Genomic DNA, 20,598 nt, shown 5'->3' with positions numbered 1-20,598 from the left:
TTTTTTAGAAAAAAAAAAATTTTTTTTACTTGATGTTTCTTTTTGCTGTTAAAATCAATGTAGTTTGGTTATTAAAACACTTTTTCATGTAACTATAGTGATTTGAAATGGAAAAATATGGAACAATCATTATAATATCATTATTTAAGGAATTAAAAAGTAAGTGAAGTTAACTTTCCTGTCTAAAAGAAATCCCCCAAATTACCTAACTGGAAACTTTGTGAATAGATTGGATGAACTGACGCTGCCTCTTCTATTTAAAGATTGGTTCACTGTTGATAAAAATGTTTTTTTTAACCTTAGCTTTATTTTTCCAGGACATCCAGGTCATCAGCATTCCAGTACATGCTAAACTAACACGCGGTATGTTAACAATAGTACACTGACTCCACCCAAACAGGACAAACGACAGTTATCTGTTCAGGACAATGAACAAATCTATTCTTTTTTTAGTTGGAATTTTCTGCAGCCCTCTATCAGTCCTTAGACTTAAACAAAAGTGAAAGCACTCTATTAACACTTCCTGCATGACGATCGACAAAGCAGAAAATGATAGTAACCATCAATGAGCTAATAAAGGCAGAAGTCATGTCTGGCAGCAGGTTCAATGTCTTAGTTTTAGTTTCCACACACTGCTCAGGGCTGTATGAGTACAGAGCTTTGTCTTTTAATTTTTAAATGGCCAGTTGGTGTGCATAAAGATTGTCCCGAAGCAAGAATCTCAGAAATCTACATTTTATTTCAGGCACAGAGGGTGAAAGTATATGGACTCCTAATGAAAGAGAAGTGACTTTGTTCTGTTCTGCAGCCCTAGTTTGTGCCTGATGCTGATGAGTATTTTCTTTTAGTGGGTCTTAAGAGGACGAGGCCTTTGGGCATCTGGACTGATCCATATTGGACTCAGTCTGACAGACTTACTGACATATCTTATAAGACCTACATTCTTCAAACACACTTTTTTTTCTCATTTTTTTGCACTAATGGTACTTTTAGATTCATTTTCTGCCCAGGCTCATATCCAAAGGAAGCGTTTTATTGGTGAAGATTCATTAAAAAATACAAAAAAAAAGAAAAAAAATACTATTAAAAAAATTAACTACATGGCTGCTGCTATTCAAAGCAATTTATTTTGTTGCCCTATATTATATTGGTAAGCACTAAGGCAGACAAAAACACATTAGAATACGATAAAAAGTAGAAACCTTGGCTAAAAAGAAAGATGGCAAGAACAAGAGAAGGAGGAGGGCTGACATGTGTATGCCATTCTTCACTACTGACATCAGGCGACTCTCCTTCTTATTCCAATTACAGTGGAATGTCAACATTCAATATTTACTTATTGGGTATTCATGGGACTTAATTAATCACAGTGATTTGTGTTTTAATACCGTCATACAAATACCAGACACAAAAGCAGACCGCTTTTCTCACGCAGACAAAGTACTTTAGAAATTTGATCTGAGCAGAATTTTGGACATTTAAGAAAACATGTTTAAATCATTTTTTGCAATTTAAGGGCCCTTGGGATTTATGTTGACATTGTTTCAGTTAGGTCCTATACTGTTTCCTTTTTTTTCCAAGGACAGCTTTCAAACAATGTGTTTGTCAAAATATCAATTTGAAAAGAAAAAGGGATTATTTATGCTTTAAAGTTAAGTGCCCTTTTTTCATGTTGATCTGTGCAAATATTAAATAAAGGCACAGTATTATGAGGGAATAACATTGTAGGGTAAAAAGAGGAATATGACATAGGGGGAAGAACAAGTTTTGTCTACATAAATAGCTTTATTCATGGTTCCCACGTCCCATGTTTTGCATGTTTTACAAGTGTTACAGGATGTTCACCAAGTCCAGACTGGCTTTTTGTTTGTTTTTTAAAACATAATTCTTTGTAAGATCCAGGTACAAGATGCAAAAAGGATATCATTTTGTTATTTTGCACGTCACTTAAGACCTACTTCAATGAAAATTGTGTTTTAACATGCTTTGGTACTTTGGTAGTATTTGTCTCATAATGGAGGGTATGCATAAAATTATTTAAGATTAACCTGCATTTTTGAGTATTTTCTTTGTGGCGCAGCAACTGCTACGGCAGTGTATAAGTCTCCTTTTCTCTGGTCCAATTCAGTTGAGTCCACTTGCAAAGAAATTATGTCTTCATTTTCCTTGTCTGAGCTGGAATCTGGCTCAAAGCTACGGCTGGATAACTCTGATATTGCTCGCTGTTCGTTCTACAATGCTAATGTTAACTTGGCCTTGTGAGGTGCTATAAGCTAGCAGGAGAGTTTAAACAACGGGTTTATGGGAAATTAGTCGAGGCTAACTTTTGTGCCAACAACTCAGAGGCAAATTTCAAATGAGCTTAAGAAACGACAGACAGACTTATTTAATTTGCCTTAAAATTGCAAAAATCTAATTAAAAGACCACTGGGAATGATTTTAAGAAAGGCAAAAATATATAGTTCGAGTGGGACTTCAAGTAGTGACAAATTATTTGACTTCTAGGATATTAAAAGTGCATTTTAGTCAGTTTGTCTGGGAAGGTTTGCCTTTTTCTTGAAATGGAGGATTTTTTTTATTTGAGTAAGCGACTCACAGGTCTGTTTTAAGCGCTTCAACAAAAGAATGACTGAAATAAGAACAAAGGACATTCAAGCAAAAGTGTTTGAAAAGACAGGAATGCAATTACAAAAGACTACTTTAAATGAGCATAAAGTAATCTGGCACTTTGGAAGTGAAACAAAGAAAAACGAGGGGTTGCTCCCTGCTTTTGCACACTGTTGTTGATTTACTGTTGCTTTTGGACACTAATGCGAAGTCAATTTGATTCTAAATAAGTCTGCTTGTGGATGATTTGCATCCGTTTCATGACTTTTCTTTTTTAGGCCTGGCACATTTCCACTGGAATATTATGTCATTTATAATAAAAGCGCTTATTCAACTGAAAAAAAAGAAGCTTTTTTAATTTCATTAAAGGCTGTTGTCACAGATGAGAGTAATGATAATGACATGGTTAACATTGTAGAGAGCGATGATGTGATATTTTCTGAGAGTATTTCCCATGGGAACCCTGTCAAAAATTTTACGTATGAATTATTTACTGTGGTAAGTCTGAAGAAAAAAAACACAACAACCAAGAAATCATTAAACCGTACAGAGATGGAGGTGACTATCACAGATCATTTTGAGGGTTTATAGCTTGGAGGAAGGGTGTACGGCTCCATCTGATCTCCACCTGTCCCACTAACTCGTTACTCTGACTGCTGAAGCTGCTTATGAGCTCAAGTACCTGTGAACCAGTATGTATTTCTCCAGACACCTTCGCCAAGTGTCAAGAGGAAATGGAGAATGAAGCATCAAGTCCTCTGACACACTGAGCTACTGTCACCACTCTGCTTCTCTCAGAGCACAACACAATACACAACATCCCTCCACTCGGGGGAGATGTATCATGCTACAAAAGGAACTACTGGATGTGTCACATATGACAACCACTACAGCTCAAGTAGAGATGTTGGAAATGATCTGGAATGAGGTAGTCATCTCAATTTGATATGTCCTCAAGTAAGCTGCATTTAAACTAGCCTCACAATCAGGGAAAAAGAGGATTTGCTGCGAGCCAAAAGTTTCCATGTGCCATGTACTGATACTGTAAATCCCATTCCGGACTGTGATTTGTCACTGTCATTGTTGTGGTAACAGGTAGAGGTGAGAGGGTGGGGGTGCATACAGAAAGGGATGAGGACATTCCTTTTGAAGGGCACTTCAGGGAATTAACTCCCTCTCTCTGCCGCTCTCCTGCAAGAACGGTTTGTGTGTAAAGTTGCGAAGGTTTTGTTTGAGCTCAGGTCTCGCACAGCCATAACCAGTTGGACTAGTTTGTGCGCCGCCGTGCGAGCAAATGCAAGCAAAAGAGGGACAAGAGGCAGGAAGAGATAAACAGCATACACAAAACTGCAGACTTTCAGGGTAAAGCTGTTGGCCAGGTGTTTTATGTTAGCTGTATGGAAAAAAAACCCTGACACCAATGTACCGAAGCTCTGTCAGTACACACTTTCTCAACTGCTCTGTTGAGATTGTAAGCTTTAAAAGCATCTTCGTGTTTCAAAAAAAGCCCCCTTTTCCTGTCAGTTTCATGTTTTCTGAGGGTGACGAGGGTGTGCATTTTCTTTAGCATGGGAAAGACAGACACTTACCTCTTCCACAGTCAGTGGCATGCATATGCGATATTCTTTCATCAACATGCTGCTTCAGAGAAAGGTGCCGTTTGGAAGTGTGCCCGAATCTTGTTTATCCCAGCTGTCTTACTTGCATAGTAGACTCGCTCGAGCATGCCACACAGACCAAAGTAACTTCTTCCCTGGCGTTCTTCCTCTTTTTATTTTGCTGACGTCAGTAGTCCGTGGAGTTCATTCTAGGCTTTTTTTTCCGTCAGCTGTTTTTTTTTTTTTTTGCCCTGTTTAGACCTCGTCTCTGCTCTCCTTTTTTTCTCCCCCTCTTAGGCTTGTTTCTCTTCTCTTAAACTTCTTCCCCTTTCCTGCCTCCACTCGGCCTTTCTGTCTGCTTTTTCTCCTTCTTGCTTTCTTTAGGCTGCAGTAAGAACAGAGTGGTGGTAAGTTGTGGAAAAAGGATTAAAGCCACCGCTAACCAACTCTACCTGTTCTAACCCCTCTTTCTCTCCAAGCTTAACTTCTTTCTTGTGCTTGGCTCCTCCCTTTCCCCTCAGCAACACTCCACTGCTTTCAGTTTGTCACAAATTCCTTTGCCTGCTTCCCTCTTATCTCTTTATCCTCCAACTCCTTCCTTCCCTCCCATAGTACTCCGCTCTCCACCCATGGTTGTTTCCTGCCTCTCCACCTGTGTCACCTCCTTACCTCACTGATCTTTATCGCTTCTCTATTTTCCGTCGCTCTGGACTGCTGTCAACAACAAACCCGGTCTGACAGCAACACTGATTACTCACATTGGTATTTTTTTATACTTCCCTCATAGTGTTCAGATGGACGTCGGCAATGCTAAGCAGGCTGGGTTCAATATGGTTATGGCTAAGAGAGTTTCTGTGAGCCACAGCAATGGATTGTCTCACAATGCATTTTCTTCATGACCTTCAGCTTGTCTTAATTGAATCCACATTCAGTCAATGGCAAATGGAATCTAAGCAGCTGTAATATCTTTGCTTTTGTCCTTCCCTGAGTCACAGGCTGCTCAGCCACAGCCAAACCTATAGGGTTCCTCCCCTATTAAATGAGAGAAGCAGATGTTTGGCCTCTCTAAGTAAGTATAAAACAAGCCAAAACTAATAACCAGCCTCGAATTCCTTTTCTGCAATTCACTTGCTTTTCCTAGTGTGTCTTGAGACTGGGTCTGAGCTGCTCTCCTCTCCTCATGTCTTTGCTTTCACTGTGCTCTGCACTGAAATAGAGGGGAAAACAAATTCCTGGTGGGGTTTGCTTCTATCTTATCAGATCGGTGTTTGGAGAAGGGAAGCCACTTCAGAGAGCTGAGGTGTGCTTTGCGCGACTCTGCCTTGATTTTCCCCTGACTCACAGAGCCTTGACAGTTTGCTCTGAACCTCCGTTTGAGGGATGATTGGTAGTGACTTTCAAAGACACCTACTCAGCAGCTGATTGATAAACTTATTATTTTGATTATTTACTTTGTTGGTAAATTGTTTAGGGGGAATTGGCAGGGAAAGATAGTGGGTGACTTATAAAGCTGATCATAACTGATTTATTGATTGATTACTTAAATGGATAAAAGTGACGTGTACTTCTGTTTACCCCAATTCATCTCGGTTCTTTAAATATTCTGAATCAGAGTTTAAGCTGGGTGCAGAGAAGGAGAGATGACAGAACATAGAAAAGAAAGTGAGAATACTAATATTCAACAAATGGCCTATTGATGCCTGGTATTTGCACGTGATCTGTATCAGGGTACATTACCTGGAAAATAACAATGGATGTGGTATTTAAATGTGTTATCTTGAGTTTACATTAAACTGAGATAAAGATTCAAATTGCAAATTATTTGCTAAGAAGGTGATAGACTTGCGTTGCACGGTTGGTTTACAGTGTAGGATTTTTTTTTGAAGCAAAAAAATAATGCAAATTTGGACCCCACAAGACAGCGAACTTAGCTTTGTTTTTTTTGAGGATTTTTTTTTATCTTCACTGGTGTATGTGGCAGACATAAAATCCTATCCACCTTCATCATTGGAGGAATCACACATCAATGTACAGGTGGGGTCATCTGGACCCTATAAGAGAGCACAAGGGTTAAATCTGGCAATACTGTTGGGCTACCATCAAGAATAACTACTGTAGGCTACTTTGATCAGTAGGCTGACCTAATAGCGATTTTGCTTAACATTTAGTTACACTAGTGACAAGAAATTAAGTTAATTATCCAAGACAATAACAAAGCTAGCCAAGCTAAAAAAGTACTAATGTTGAGGCAAGTAATTGTTTTTTCAAAATTCATTTTTACCAGACTAGCACATACTGTATAAATGCTCAAAAAGAAACATCTTTTTTTCCAGGTCTTGAGGCTCAGGTGTGACTGCTGCAACTATCCCAAAGCTTTGTGCATTATGTCACTGCAGGAAAAGCTTAGGTAATTGTGCGTTGGTGTTGTAGTTTCTTTGTCAGACTTTAAAAGAAACCTGCAGCACTTTGGGAAATGTAGCTTGTTTTAGATACTACCTTATCAGAATAAGAGCGTAAGCCATCTGAAAGCATTTAGACTCCAAAAGCTATTTAATGTCACTACAATAATGTAAACATTAGTGATGCTACTTACCAATGAAAAGTGGAAATTAGACGGTTTATAGCAGTAGTGATTGTAAGTTGCCATTAGCGAAATGTTTGTCCTGATATAAGTGTTGTAACAAGCACTTTTTTAAATCTATAAACTCAGGTTAAATCTCTCAATGTATTAACCAACAAGTCTCCACACATATTGTATTAAAATCTAGAGCACCTCATGCTCTAACCTGGCACGCCTAGTATGACATAAAACCCTAATATCCCCATATGTCAGACTTTCCTCAGGTGTTTTTAGAGCAAGCAAATTAAATGGCTTGACCTTCTGTGCTTGGAGAACTTCCCCGTGTTTCAACTACTTCCCAAATTTAACCAAAAACTACTTTTATTCAGTCAATTTAACTCTTTAACAACAAAGATGCTCCAAAATCTGTCCACTTTGATTCCTTTTTTATGCATCTTTTAGCAAAATGCTTTTATTGCAAGACACACACAAAAATAATGCTGTTGTTTAAAATCTAAAGACATTGAACATAGTGTTGAGTGTATTATGGGTAACGTCGAAGTTGTTTGTTTTGCAGTCAGTACATTTCAGTTAAAGACTGAACCTCCTGAGATATTTTAAACCTGTTCTCCTGGTCAGAGCTGCTTGTCTTGCAGGATGAAAGAGCTGCTGGTGATTAAACTGGAGAGGAATTCATCATGATGCTTTTACCTATCACATCCCCTCACATCAACCAATGAAAAATGAATGGGCACTTTTAAAAACTGGTGAGCACCTCCTTCTCCTCGGTGTCTCCTGTTCTTGTTGTGTTTGTGTGTCTGCGGCCAGCCGAAGGGGCTCTGTATTAAGGAGAATAAAGGAAGAAGCAGATCATTAATTGATGGGCCTGCTGCCAGTGCTGCATTACCGACTCTTCAATTTAAAAATGTGGTCAAAGGCCAAGGTCAAGGATCTTTATGCCCCCCTCCCAACTGCAAGCATGTGAATTATGGACCTTTATTGGCTTGGTAAATGGTAAAAATATGCTACATATTTTTTTTTAACTTATATTAAAGCAAAATGAAAAGCTTGGCATCAAAACAGAATCATTTCTTATACATACAGCTCTGTGTGGGAATAATGAGCGGCAAGAACCAGCATATTTCTGTGAGTTAGTCCAGCTCTCCTGCCTCCCGTTTTTCTCCATTCTCAACAAGCCCGCTGGACACCTCTGATCTCTGTTTCGGTCCCATCATCAAAAACCTGCAGTATTTAGGTCAGACTTTAGCTCAGCAAAACAGAGAAATAAGAGGACAGAGACAACAGTGTGAGAGCATACATGTCATTATTGTCCTCCGCTCAGAGAGCGTCTCAGGGCAGATGCAACAATAAAGCACACACAGAATAAGCATGTGTTATGCTAACATCTGTTTTATTTGCCGTTAGCGGGGGGGGTTTGGTATGTTTGTATGGCTCAATCTACTGTGTTAAGATGTAAGCTCAGTTCTAATCTCCTTGTAGTTAAGTATCACACTACTGCTGAGACATTGATTGGACCAACTCGTTAATTGATACCACAGGAGGACTGCCCGCTGGGGGGGGGGGGGTGCTTTCTTTGTGCCGCATTTGAGGCTTGAAGTGAATCCCTCAGTGACCTGAATGAAACAGCGTTCACTTATTGTTATCGAGTCCCAATCTCCTAATACACCAACACCCCAGTGAGTGGGATGAGGGCCTATCCAACATCATTAGGAGCCCCAGACAGTGTTCCAGCACATGCCAATCAACGCACTTGCCAACAGGATAAGTTGGCACAAGAGACGCGACAACTGCCACCATTAATTCCTCCAAATACCCATACGAACATATGTCATCGCACACACGGGCTTCCTAATTCTGTTTTGGAGTCCTGAGATATGCAAAAGAAAAACTTAGTGGCAGCTTTTCGCCGTTCTCATGTTCTCACCACTTCAGACTCAATTTCACAATAGCTGAAATGTGAATACGGTCCCAGATGAACTATAGATTTTGATTGAAACAGTTGTGTGTTCTTAAATCTCGCTGTTATTCTAACCAAGCAGGGCTATTGTCAGCTCATTTCCACAGAGAGAGGGAATAATATGGTTTTGTCTCTAAAGAGTTTGTGTGCAAAGAACAGAAGAAAAGATTCAAATCTGATTGTATTATTCCTTTGTGTATTTGTAAGTCTGAGGGTGAAGGGAGGAGAGGCATTTTTTTTTTTTACAACTACCGGAGGAAGCCAGAGGCAAGAGTATATAAAGGCATTCAGCTCTGGGATGATCAGAGGGCGTGAGCTCAACGTATTCATCAAGGATTTCCATGGGGACAGAAGTTGAGCCACAGAACAGAGGCAAACGAAAACCCTGTGGAGCAAAAAAGACAAATTATTTATTCCAGGAGTGGAGTGGAATGGTACTGGAAACAAGTGCATGGGCAGGGAGAAAGTCGTGAGGATGGATTATGACTGCATTCATGTCCTGGCTCTATTTTGTAAAACACACTGAAAGAAAAACTCTAGTGCCACTCTTATTTTATCAATTTTGTATGAGAGCAGAAGGAAATACAAAAGATGGTGAATGGAGGCAAAGCAGTGGGAACATTTACTACAACTTAAAAAAAACAAAAACATTTTGCCACTTCTTTGAAGACCTGGATGCTCTCAGAGACTTCATTTGTTAAGTCCAATTGACTACAAAACAAGGTGTGGTCAGGTGGTTTATTGGTTTGTACTAAGAGGCAAATCTCTGATTGTTATTATCTTTGAAGAGTGTGATGTCACAAATAAATATTAGACACATCAAGATTGAAAGCACATTTCTCTGATTTTTTTGTTTTTAATTGTTAACACATTTTGTAAGCACTATTATAAATGTGGTGTAAAAAAATTGACACACACACGTAACTGCACGACCTAATGCTTTTTTTAGGATGCTAATGCACAAGTGTTGGGGCTGCAGAATGGTTCTAAAAAAACCCTGCAGATTTAGTCTCAAATTAGACAATTAGACAGTTAGACAATTACACAAGCAGCAGATTCTAACTCTCTCTGCAGTGACTCTCCAGTCATTTTTTCTTATTTGACACAAATAAAATTTAATTATTTAAATGTAAAAACATGAAGTGCAAGTCAAAAATAACATGCATGTACAATACATACAATAAATAAAATTAATACTATGTACATATATATATACATATAATATATAAGATCAACTTAACATAAATCTAAGAGAAACAGAAAGACCAGAAATAGAAGTTAAACCCTGCAACAACACTTCTGACTGCCTCTGAATGTACTTACACACCGACTGTGTTGACTTGCGGTCAAGAGGCCACGTTCAATGAAAAGTTTATGTAAACACATGTAAATCAGCCTTTTGGGCTTCTGCATTCAAAACTCTCACTTTCACACGTCCCTACACAATGTAAGCCCATTTTTTTGGCTCTACGTACAAAACGGGCATTCATTGATCGTTTTCATGATTGAAAACAGCAGAAGTTTGACCACTCAGGGACTCGGGTAGTGACGTGTGGGTAGTGTCCTTTTCAAAACATGGAAGTACCAACCATTGTAAACATGATCATGAAAGAAGAATAAATAATTGCATTTTGTGCCTGGCCAGAATTCTATGACACCAAGTGTTTCATAAATCGGAAAAGAGCTGTGGGAAAAAAAAAAATAAAAGGAGCAGGATTTACAGGATTGGCCCCACTTGAACATTTCCAACCAAGCCTCTTCCAACTGTATGTGGTGGACAAGAGCCAGTAGAAAAAGAAAAGAAGAAGCCACTCCTCCAAACTATTTCCTACTAAAACAAATATTTTTTATGTTTGAAGAATATTCACAAAAGCTAAACAAGTACTGAAAATATGATGAGAGATGCAAAAAAGTTAACCACCAAGACAAATAAAAACAGCTCTTTACACCATCCTGAAAGTACTTTTTAAAATGTAACTTTATGGCTTGACAATTGAACATTGTAAAAATCGACTTGTTTCTGCAACAGGCCCTTAGTGATTACCTCATAAACTCCTAAGTTAGTTTTTATTGTTTAATTGAGCTATTGTCTAAAATCCAAAGAGTTGCTTCTTTTTCACAACCCAAATTGGATAATGCGGTTTTGACCAATAAAATGCAATCAAGCTTTTTAATATCATATAGGAAAGAGATGTGTTGTCAGTGAGTTTTAAGTAGATTTCATATTAAATCTTCCTCAGTTCTTCTTCAACAAAACTTTTTCTACTCAGCACTTTTGAAAAGTTATTCTAACGTACCAACAACCCTTTCTCAGTTGATCTGATTTGTTGAACACAGAGGCCCACACGGTTCCTTCACAGCATTTGTCCTTTTCCACACAATTTGTTTTCTCCAATGATTTTTGAGCATCAAGCCACCCGACACATCATATTACTGTGTCCCTTTCATATCCTCTCTGCCTTCATTTTATCTAACCGCCCTCCACAGTGCACCCGCTTGCTACATGCTTTTAATGCTAATATCGCCTGGTTTAGCTAGGCTCAGAAAGTCATCACGGCAGCTTTTACCGCCTGTACCAAACGATAGAGAAATACCTTTTAGTGGACTTGCACTCAACTGCTGAAATGGTAAAAAGAGTAGAAATTCCCAGACACTCTAAAATTTGTTTGACATCCATGTGCAATGAGGTCAGTAAGAGTCATTATCTGGGAAAACAAACAAACAATATGTGTAAACAAATAAACAAAACACAAGCATATATGGAACATTTTAAAGTGTAAAAACCACAAACACAACAACAATCAAAAACCTTATGTTTTTGGTCCATGTCCTGAAACATCCGCACTCTGATGAGTAACTTTTGTTTCTTCAGAAGTCAGTGCAGTTTAGGTTAAAACATTTTTTGTCTCACATTACTTTCATTCCTTTGTTTTGAAGCTAAAAAAAAGTTAATGTAAGGACTTGGAATACGTAAACGTGTGCTAATGCCTATTTCTCTAAGAGCCATTACAAAAAAAAAGACATTTGGAAAACATCTTGGTGGAGTTTAGATTAGAACTTCACTTTTAAGCCTCAGTCACATACACCCCTACAGGAATTGACCTATACGGGTGTAACAAGTTTTTTGATTGTTCAGGCCCACTCGGGGTTGTAGACAGGTGCGGCTGCATTTTAGAGAATGCAGCATTGTCTTGCAGTTCCCTTGTGGCCATTTTAAGGGACACCATGAAAATACAATGCATCATTGTTATGCGTGTGGTTAGTTTGACGCACTGGGATTTCAGTGGCTCAGGTGGTTGAGCAAGTTGGCCGATGATCGGAGGGTTTTGCTTCCCAACTGTCAATTGTTGTTGTGTCTCTGGGCAAGAAACTTCACCCTCCTTGCATCCAGTGTGGCTCCTCCGGTGTGTGAATGCATATGAATGTCCCAGTGATGGTCAGAGGGGTCGTAGGTGTGTACTAGCAGCCACGCCTCTGTCAGTTTAATAGCTGTGGCTACACCAGTAGCTTACCATCACTAAGTATGAATGCGGAGTGAATGACTAATGGTCACAGAAAACACAGAAAATCCAATTTAGTTACTTATGACGTACAGGTAAGGTGATACTTTCGCATACGGCCCTTATGCCACACTCTAGTTATCAGTGCTGTGCACACACGGGCTCCCTACTGATCCCTACAAATACTGCATAGATGGTGTGTGCAGGTGATATGTAAGTGCCTGTGCACAGTGGTGGACTTAGCAGTTCGGAGTCTTCCACAGTGGTTGAATGTTTGCTTGAACATGGAACAAAACAGGACACTATGGAGTGTCATCAATGTAAAAAAAAAACAAAAAAACATCTACCCCTCTTTTTGCCTTTCCTCTCCTTTTCATTCCTTTTTCTCATTCTTGACTTTCTTTATATTCTTATTGAGTTTCTTTGATTCTGTACTTCTTTTCTTGTTGTGTCTCCCTGCACATTAGTTTTGTTGTTTAACTTATATTGTCAAATTTTGTGTGAGATAGTTTTATTTCTTTTAAAAAAAATTACATCAACAGTCTGATTATAATCATTTACCAGCACTTGGATATCTACGCTTCATCTTTTTTTTTTTTTTTCAGAAAGTTTCCATCTTGTGCTAACTTGCTGTTGATGGAATAATCGATTCCTGCAAAGGGCTTGGGGGTAGGGTGGAACCCTTTCACACAAGCAGCCTTGTGCCATTTGGTTTTTTTATGTCAGAGTTAAATAATAATGGGCGTGGAAATTATTTAGATATTTTTTGAGTGGGGGGCACTCAGGTGTCAGGGGGCTCCAGGCGATCGCCTACCTTTGCCCAATGGTAAGTCCGCCCCTGCATGTCGGATGCCCACACAGACAAGACTGATTGTCTATCTTCCCAACAGTAATCACAATAGCTTGAACAGGACTAACCTGCCCTTTGTGCAGTGTGCAGGTTTTTGGGGTTTCAAAAATAAAAAAAGTAATGTGATGTGCCTTCATCTCATCTACTTTACTCTGAATTACCCTTAAAGGTTTAAGTGGCCCTTACAACCTGTCGGCCATGGAAAGAAATGTCCATAAACATTTTCTGCAAGTCTGCAGTGTACAATCTTAACATTTTGTGTGGACCACCTGCATGCCCCATACAGGTTTGCCAATTTTTTGCCTGCAGACAACCTGTATTCACCTGTAAGAGGAAATAAACTCCAGCGGGCAAATTGGTTATGCCAAACATACACACCATGGGAAAAATAAGACGATTCTTCCTCCCTTGTAAGATACCAAAGACATAATAAAGAACATCTATCCCTTAATAGGTCTTAAAATTACTCTAATGACACCTTTGATAAATGTGTTCTCCATCCTGTTGTATTTGGTTTAAACCCAATCTTTTTTTTTTCCTTTTGGCGTCCAAGGAGGCAGACTTTCTTGTAATCTTTTAAAGTGCTCCTGACCAATGCCTCTGCTGCTTTCTGAAGGACTTTTAAAAGGTTTTCTTCGAACGCCGACTGTTTTTCACACATTTTCTGGCCAGTGTTGGTACCTGTGCATCACCAGAGGATTTAAAATTGGTTCTTTGCTGTGTTTTCCATGTTGAACAGACATAGCAGCAGTTTATCCCCAGAGCTGGTTGCTTTCTTATACCTGAATAATTCATAAGATAGTGTTAAGTGGCAATCAAGTACGCGCAAAAATACATTTTTTTATGTTTACAATATGTGTGTGTATATAATATGAACATGTCTATATCTGTGTTTTTATTGCAAGAATCTAAACCGACATGGAAAATAAGCTAATTGTTGGTAAGCCAAGGGGCAACACATCAAACGGTGTTTTTTGTGATGAGATATGTATATTTCTTAAGGAGGTATGCAACTTTTACTCCTGTTGCAAATAACTAAGTGCATTGACGGTTGTTTTTTTTCCCATTTTGATTAAAGCAAAAGTTAAAACCATCTATAGGTCATAAATATGTTTAGAGAAGGTTCTTTTATTGACTAATTTAAGAGTTTAGACGTACAGAAAAAAAGAGAAGTCTAAATTTAATGGCAGATAGAGGGAAATCTTTTTCAGCTTTTCCAGCAACTATGAAGCTGCATCACAAAGAGTCTAGTAATTTTGAGATTGCATCAACCTCAAATCAGATTATTTCCTTGCTGTGCTTTTCATGGCCAGTTCATTTGCCAGCAGCATCGTCAGTGACATTTGAAGTAGTTTGCAGCTGTGTATCAGTATTTATGAAAACTGTGGGATTCAAAATGCTCTATTAATCACGAAGCACGCAAAGTAATTGATTGTTATTCGCTTGCTGTCTTTATTCCAAAAGACCGTTTTTGAATCTTTGTAGAGAGTTTGTTTGCAGTTTGACAACTAAACCGCAAACTCCAAACGGAGGGGTGCAAAGTCCTTCCCTGTGAGGCTAAACTGCATTGCGCTATGAACCACAGAAGTTTACATTTAAATGTAAATAATTACTTTTTGTTGTAGCATGACCTTTTTAAAGTCGTAGAACCGCTGGTGTTATGTATATTGAAGTGCTGGAAGCTCTGCACTATAGCCAGCGAACCGCTGATTATTGTTGACGTCATTCACAATAGCGACGTCAGAAATATGAGACACAATTTTTTCATAACTCTCTGTTTTTGGCGGCTAAATGCAGGGGAAGGGAGAAGGGCGAGGGAATAATCAGATTGGGCCGTCTTGGTGTCTGTGTACAGCTGTGTACACGGGCCATGTTGCTGTGATATCGTCAATGTGCGACTTTGTAGTTCTTCACAGAACCAAAACAAGCCCACGACTATTCTCTATTATCATGTAAGGGATAAAACCAGACGAGGTGATTGTTATCATAAATTAATGGGGTATGTGGAAGGTAAGAGATTTTTAGTCAATATTTTTAGGATCCCTAAGGACAATGGTTCCTACTGTTATGTATTAAATCAGAGCAATGTGGGCCAGATGTTTTAAATTAAAAATCCCATTAGGTGTGTGAAATTTTTTTTCCGCATTTGACCCATCCCTTTTTGTGGGGGGTCCCTGCGTTCAGGGACCATTTGGTGGATTTTTTTTAGTTAACTTTAGTTAACTAAAAAAAAATCAAAATAAGGCTTTTTACAGCATTTACTGGGTTAAAATTAATTACAATTTTAAATGAATAAATTGAATAAATGAATTACAGGTCACGATTAAATAATGGCACAAAAAATGAATCACATTACAGGACTATTTTAGCTCTCCAATACCTACAATAATTTAGGTTGGATTTTTTATTCTTTTGGGTTTGACAAGTTTCAGAGTGTTTTCAGATTAGTATCAGTCTAGTATTGCCTTAATTTTCTTAAATATGCCCCTTGATCATTTTCTGCATTGATGAAATCATGTATTTATTTAAAATACTACAATTTGTAGAAACGTCTGTTAAAATGGTGTTACGAGGTCAACACCACCATATGCAGCCCCTTCCTTTGTACATCTGTGTACACACTTTATTTGTACAAGTGTGTATTTGTGTGAGGGAGTGTACCGAAAAAGAGGGAAAACCTCACTGTTTGACTGCTAGCTCGGAGTTAAACAGATGCGTAAACAGAGATAGGAGAGCCAAGTCACATCAAATTACACCAATCAACAGAAATCAAATGGCCTCCCACACTCAACCTCTTTACACATATGAACTCTGTAAAAACAGCAAAGTGACGTGCCTGGATGTTTTTTTTCCCCTTATCAAAGGAGAGAGGATGAGCTCCTGGACTGCGACTATCAAGGAAATATCCTCAAACATTGTGGGTCTTTTATGTTGCAAAAAAGCATGTGGACACATACTGTGGAGTAAATACGCCGGTGACGCATACCATCACATGCCTCATAAACCTTAATGTCACCACTCCAATGTCTCCATAGGCTGCAGGCAAAATAGAGAGCCCACCACAGAGACAGCAGAGAAGAGGGAGGAGCACCGGCGCGAACTGCGATGATGAATTGATTGATGAATGCAAATGAAGATGAATGCATGTGGCAAACACAGATAACAAGAGGAATATGAAGAGTACAACAGTCGCTTCACTGTCTCATTGTGGCAGAAAATAAGAGTAGCTGATGTGTATCTGGCCTATTAATGCCACGGCAGCGACAGTGAACGCACCACTAAACAGATATGTATCTGTTATCACAAACCATATGGCCCAAAAATGATAGCTGCCAGTCTTGCTGCACCACCTGGAATCAAATAACTGTGTTGGGACAAACAGTTGAGCTCCATCGCCTCACATCCTCACCTTTATTACCATATGGACTGATTCTAGTAGTGAGATCACTGAGTACATAGCCAGTTGAATAATGACCAGCTGTCCCCAGGGCAACATCACTCCATCACAAAACATCCTGAGCAGCAATAACTAGCAGACACAGGAAAGAGGAGAGTGTGTGGCTGTTTGAGAGAGGCGATTCTCTAAATAAATCACCTTTAATGGAAACAGGATAAATACGTTCATGTCTCTCTCTTTCTCTGTCTGGATACACAGTATTTGTGCATTGCACTACTTCAGGGGCTTTCTTCATCCCAAATGAAAGGGTCAGCAACAGCATTTCTCTTTTTTACCCCTGTTGGTTTCATTTGAAAGTTTCCTCTCTGTCACAAGTTTAATATTTCCTAATGAAGATTAGCCTGCATGAAAACTGTTGACAACTTTCTGTGGGGGTTATGAGCAGTAATGAGGACCCCGTCTCTCGAAAGACAGAATTGTTGGAGCAGATTTTTTTTCTTCTTTTAAAGGTTGAACTCTTAATGACATGAGCACCACCAATTATTTTCTATTTCTTGTGTGAGACGGGCGTCACTATGGAGGTAGACATTATTTTTGCAACAGGGTTGTACTTTCTCCTTAAACATTTTACCAAATGTAACTTTTCATGAAAAAATATATAGCAAACTTAATATCTTTAAAAGGCATTCTCCAACTTTATCTGTGTGATTGTTTTATTCTTATATTAAAAAAGGTTTAACTTTTATAAGTCGAAATCTGCACTTTAAGGGTAATAAATCGGCAGAAATCTGATGAGAATCAATGATTTGCGTCAATATTTCAGGATAAACTTCTCTGTCTTATCGTGTGTGTGAAAACCAAGCATTGGTATTACTATTATACTATATTACTATAATTATTATTTTTCCTCTATTCAAGCACTTTTTGTTTATCATGTTAACTATTCTATTTTGTGTTTGATTTTCTTTCTTTTTTAATCAATTTAATAGTAATCTACTTCTTAAATTGCATTTCCAACCTTAACGGTAACGATTTTTAATTCTTTTTTTTAATTAACAGAAAATTTGATGGGGTACATATTTCATGCTGGGAATCTCCAGTGTGCATCTTGGCAGACGGAGCCCTTCATCTCCTCCCGTCTCTGCACTGCAGCCAAATCAACAATGGAGAACATGTGTTTGTAACAAATGTAGAAATCCAACAAAACGATCAGCAAGATTCAGCCACCGGAGAAAGAATATCCATATACTGTAGCTCTTGAGTTTGAATTTTATCAAAAACACTATTGACACAGTTGCAATCTTTTTCTGTGCAAGAATAACAAACATTTCTGTAATAAAATTAGGTGATAAAGAACCAAACAATTAGACCAACAGGAATGAGGGCGTTGCTTAAAAAAAACATCCTAAAATAAAAAATTCTAATCACAAGACATTTGTTAGTAATATAGCATTTAGAAATAAGTGCTCTCACTAAGCTTTCCAGGAATTTTGGTTCATTGTTATTATTTTGTATTTTTTTTAATCCAGATATTCAGCCTCTCTTTGTTGATAAATGTTTTTGTAGATGTGTTTGTCAAAGATTATTTCGCAATATCCCTTTGAAACGATGAGAAAACTTTGCAACAGTCGTTTAATTGAATTAATTGGCATTGTAAAGTTAAAAAAATAATAACATTGACAGCTATATATATATTTATAATACATGTAGACTGAGGCCAAAAACGTGAATAGAATTTAATTTTCTGTTGCTTTTGTCATATGTTACATTTAGGTGGATGGTGGAAATACGTTTACATTTATGGAGGGAAACTCTGCACATCTTTGCATTTTTAACCTGTAATTCTTTCATTTTTGTACTTTTTACTTCAACTCTCCTCAGAGTGAACAAGCTTCAGGTTTAAAAATAGACAAGAATCTGTAGGAAAGTTTACAATCCTGGTCTGCTGGTGATGTGTTTTCTTACTGGACTGCAGCTCACACTCAGGATGTTGCTCTGCAACTTTTTTGTTTCACACTTTAGAAAAGCAGCAACAATACTGAGTCTCCTGTTGCATCCTCTCCAAAAGTTGCCAGAATAGAGCATGTCGGTGTCCGTCCTGCAGCAGCGAACCCCACGAACCCCACCACGACTCTCCATCACTGCGAGCATCGTAACACATGATCACTGACACGCTGCTCCAGGGTGCATTTCGCATTCGCATGCACGCACGCTGCAGCTCTGCATGCACAGGCGCTCCAGGCAGCCGGTTGACACTCACATGTGGATCCACAGACGCTGGTGTGGCGCCTCCGTTTTGCTTGGAGAAGCAGAAACGGGCGATAGGAGGCAGGAGGGGGGGCTGAAGAAAAAAAGGGAGGGATGCAGGGAGGGAGCCAGTGATGGATGGATGGAGGGAAAGGAGGGAGGGGAAATGCGGAGGGGACGCGAGGGAAAGGAGGAGGGGAGGGGGGCTGAGTGGTTCTTGTAAATATTTATATTGCATTATGATACGCGAGACAGTGAAAAGGAGAAGGGTGGAGGGGACCAGAGGAACCGGGGAGGGGGGGCGGGGGGTGATATAGAGCGTCCATCCTTTTATTAATTTTATTCCGGACCGCTAAGTTTAGCATTCAACACGTGTCGCCAAAGATGGAGGGAGGAGGAGGGGAGAGGAGGAAACGAGAGAGATACAGGGGGAGAGAGGGAGGTTGACGGTTGCTAGGCGACGGGGCGCATATACTGAATTTTAACAAAAGAACAGGGAAAGAGGGAGAACTGGAGAGAGTGTGTGTGAGAGAGGAGAGGAAAGAGGGAGGGAGAGAGGTGAAGAGAGAGATCGGAGAAATTGAATACATGTAGAACAGATACATATTTAGATAGATATTTTCAGTGTGTGTGTGTGAGTGTGTGTGTGTGTGCGCGCGTGTGGCGGCGGTGGGGGGACACCTGCAAAACGGATACCTCAAAAAGGGAAAGGATGTGAAAAAGGATGGAGAGACGCGGGCAAAGAGGGGGGAAAGGCTGGTGAAAAACAGTAAGTGGATTTCTTCTTTTTTTATGATCTTTGCAGTGCCGTGGCATTTTTTTTTCACTCCGCGCAAACACGCACTCCTCTTGCTTGGATTAATTGCGGCTCGGGCGTTTTGAGGGTGCAGCGCGTCATTGAGACGAGAATGCTTTGGACATCTGCAAGGACGCCGGTGATGGGGGAGACGGATGCGTGGAGATGGAGAGGTGGAAGCGGCCGGCGCACCGGGGCTTTGACCCCTCTGTCATTGCTGCGCCTGGAAACTCACGCGCGCACAGGTCCTTTACGGCAGACTGGATAGATAGCTCAGTCAGACGCACTCATGCGCACACTTTACAGGTACTTCAATAATCATAGAGACCCAACCTTCGGGCTACGATTCTGTCTGCGGGGAATTGTCAGTGCATTATTCATACAGAAAGAGTTTGGGCTCCGTTTAAGTCTGCAGTTTCCCCCCCGTCACTTTACTGCGGATGCATTCATTGAAGTGATCATATCTGTTGATGCTCATTTTGGTGCGTGCGTTTGCGCGCGCTGGAAATCCAGCCCGCATGATCACCGATCAGTTTTCTCCGATTTCATTCTATTTATATCCCGATACGTGAGTATTTGGGCGTATGGTGGGACAGAGTTACCCCTCTGTTGCCACCGAGGAATCTTTTCCCGACTTGCCTCGAACACATCAGACAGCTGGAATTCGTCGTTTTTTTCTCTCTCTCTCTCTGGGAGAGTGAAAGAGAGAGCTTTGACTATGCAGATTTCTAAATCTCCTAAATAACTTTTGCTCTTGAATAAAAAGGAAGAGATTAACACCAAGAAGCCCCCAAATATCATTTATTAGGGAGGAAAATGTTGAGGGGAAAACGGGGCCTTACAGGATGTGAAGACCACCAGGGGAGAACATCTTGTTGTTGACCTGTAAAATGGAAAAGGATGTTTTTTTTTCACACACAGATTTACTGCAGTGCTTGAGAGTGACAATGTCAAATTTATGGGCCTGCATTGAGAAGCTACTGGATTCATGAATCCAGTTTGTAATTGTAATGAATGTGTTTGTTTTCTCCATGTCTGTGGGGGTGAATCTGCGCCCCCCCCCCC

At 39.5% G+C, this 20,598-nt stretch overlaps 2 protein-coding genes and 1 long non-coding RNA gene across 7 annotated transcripts in view; 2 read left to right on the top strand and 1 right to left on the bottom strand.

The window, feature by feature from the left end:
* pitpnc1b (phosphatidylinositol transfer protein cytoplasmic 1b) overlaps positions 1-8,093 on the bottom strand; it is a 23,975-nt gene extending 15,882 nt beyond the window's left edge. Inside the window, exons 1-2 of one of the 3 annotated variants that reach the window (XM_024267367.2) lie at positions 7,868-8,093; positions 7,541-7,604 (exon numbers count right to left, since the gene is read on the bottom strand). In XM_024267367.2, the coding sequence (XP_024123135.1) occupies positions 7,541-7,604; positions 7,868-7,905 (102 nt within the window). In that variant the 5' untranslated portion in view covers positions 7,906-8,093. Of the gene's footprint in view, positions 1-4,196; positions 4,988-7,540; positions 7,605-7,867 lie in introns of those variants that run through there. The other 2 variants (XM_024267370.2, XM_024267369.2) reach the window with 2 other exon arrangements.
* Positions 1-17,802, top strand: part of LOC112143419 — a 42,642-nt gene extending 24,840 nt beyond the window's left edge. The window contains exons 3-5 of one of the 2 annotated variants that reach the window (XR_002918739.2): positions 6,539-6,612; positions 7,422-7,532; positions 16,129-17,802. This is a non-coding gene — a long non-coding RNA (uncharacterized LOC112143419). Of the gene's footprint in view, positions 1-6,538; positions 6,613-7,404; positions 7,533-16,128 lie in introns of both variants that reach the window. The other variant, XR_002918740.2, reaches the window with a different exon arrangement.
* A 969-nt stretch (positions 17,803-18,771) lies between these two features.
* Positions 18,772-20,598, top strand: part of LOC112143415 (glutamate receptor ionotropic, NMDA 2D) — a 62,040-nt gene continuing 60,213 nt past the window's right edge. Inside the window, exon 1 of one of the 2 annotated variants that reach the window (XM_024267365.2) lies at positions 18,772-19,506. Coding sequence is in view for 1 of the 2 variants with exons in the window: in XM_024267364.2 (XP_024123132.1) it covers positions 19,823-19,839 (17 nt within the window). In the remaining variant the exon portion in view is untranslated. Of the gene's footprint in view, positions 19,840-20,598 lie in introns of both variants that reach the window. The other variant, XM_024267364.2, reaches the window with a different exon arrangement.

This window comes from Oryzias melastigma, linkage group LG16, assembly GCF_002922805.2.
Source record: "Oryzias melastigma strain HK-1 linkage group LG16, ASM292280v2, whole genome shotgun sequence".
Taxonomy (NCBI): domain Eukaryota; kingdom Metazoa; phylum Chordata; class Actinopteri; order Beloniformes; family Adrianichthyidae; genus Oryzias; species Oryzias melastigma.
Note: the sequence above shows the minus strand (reverse complement) of the source record. Positions and strands in the feature narration are given on the sequence as shown.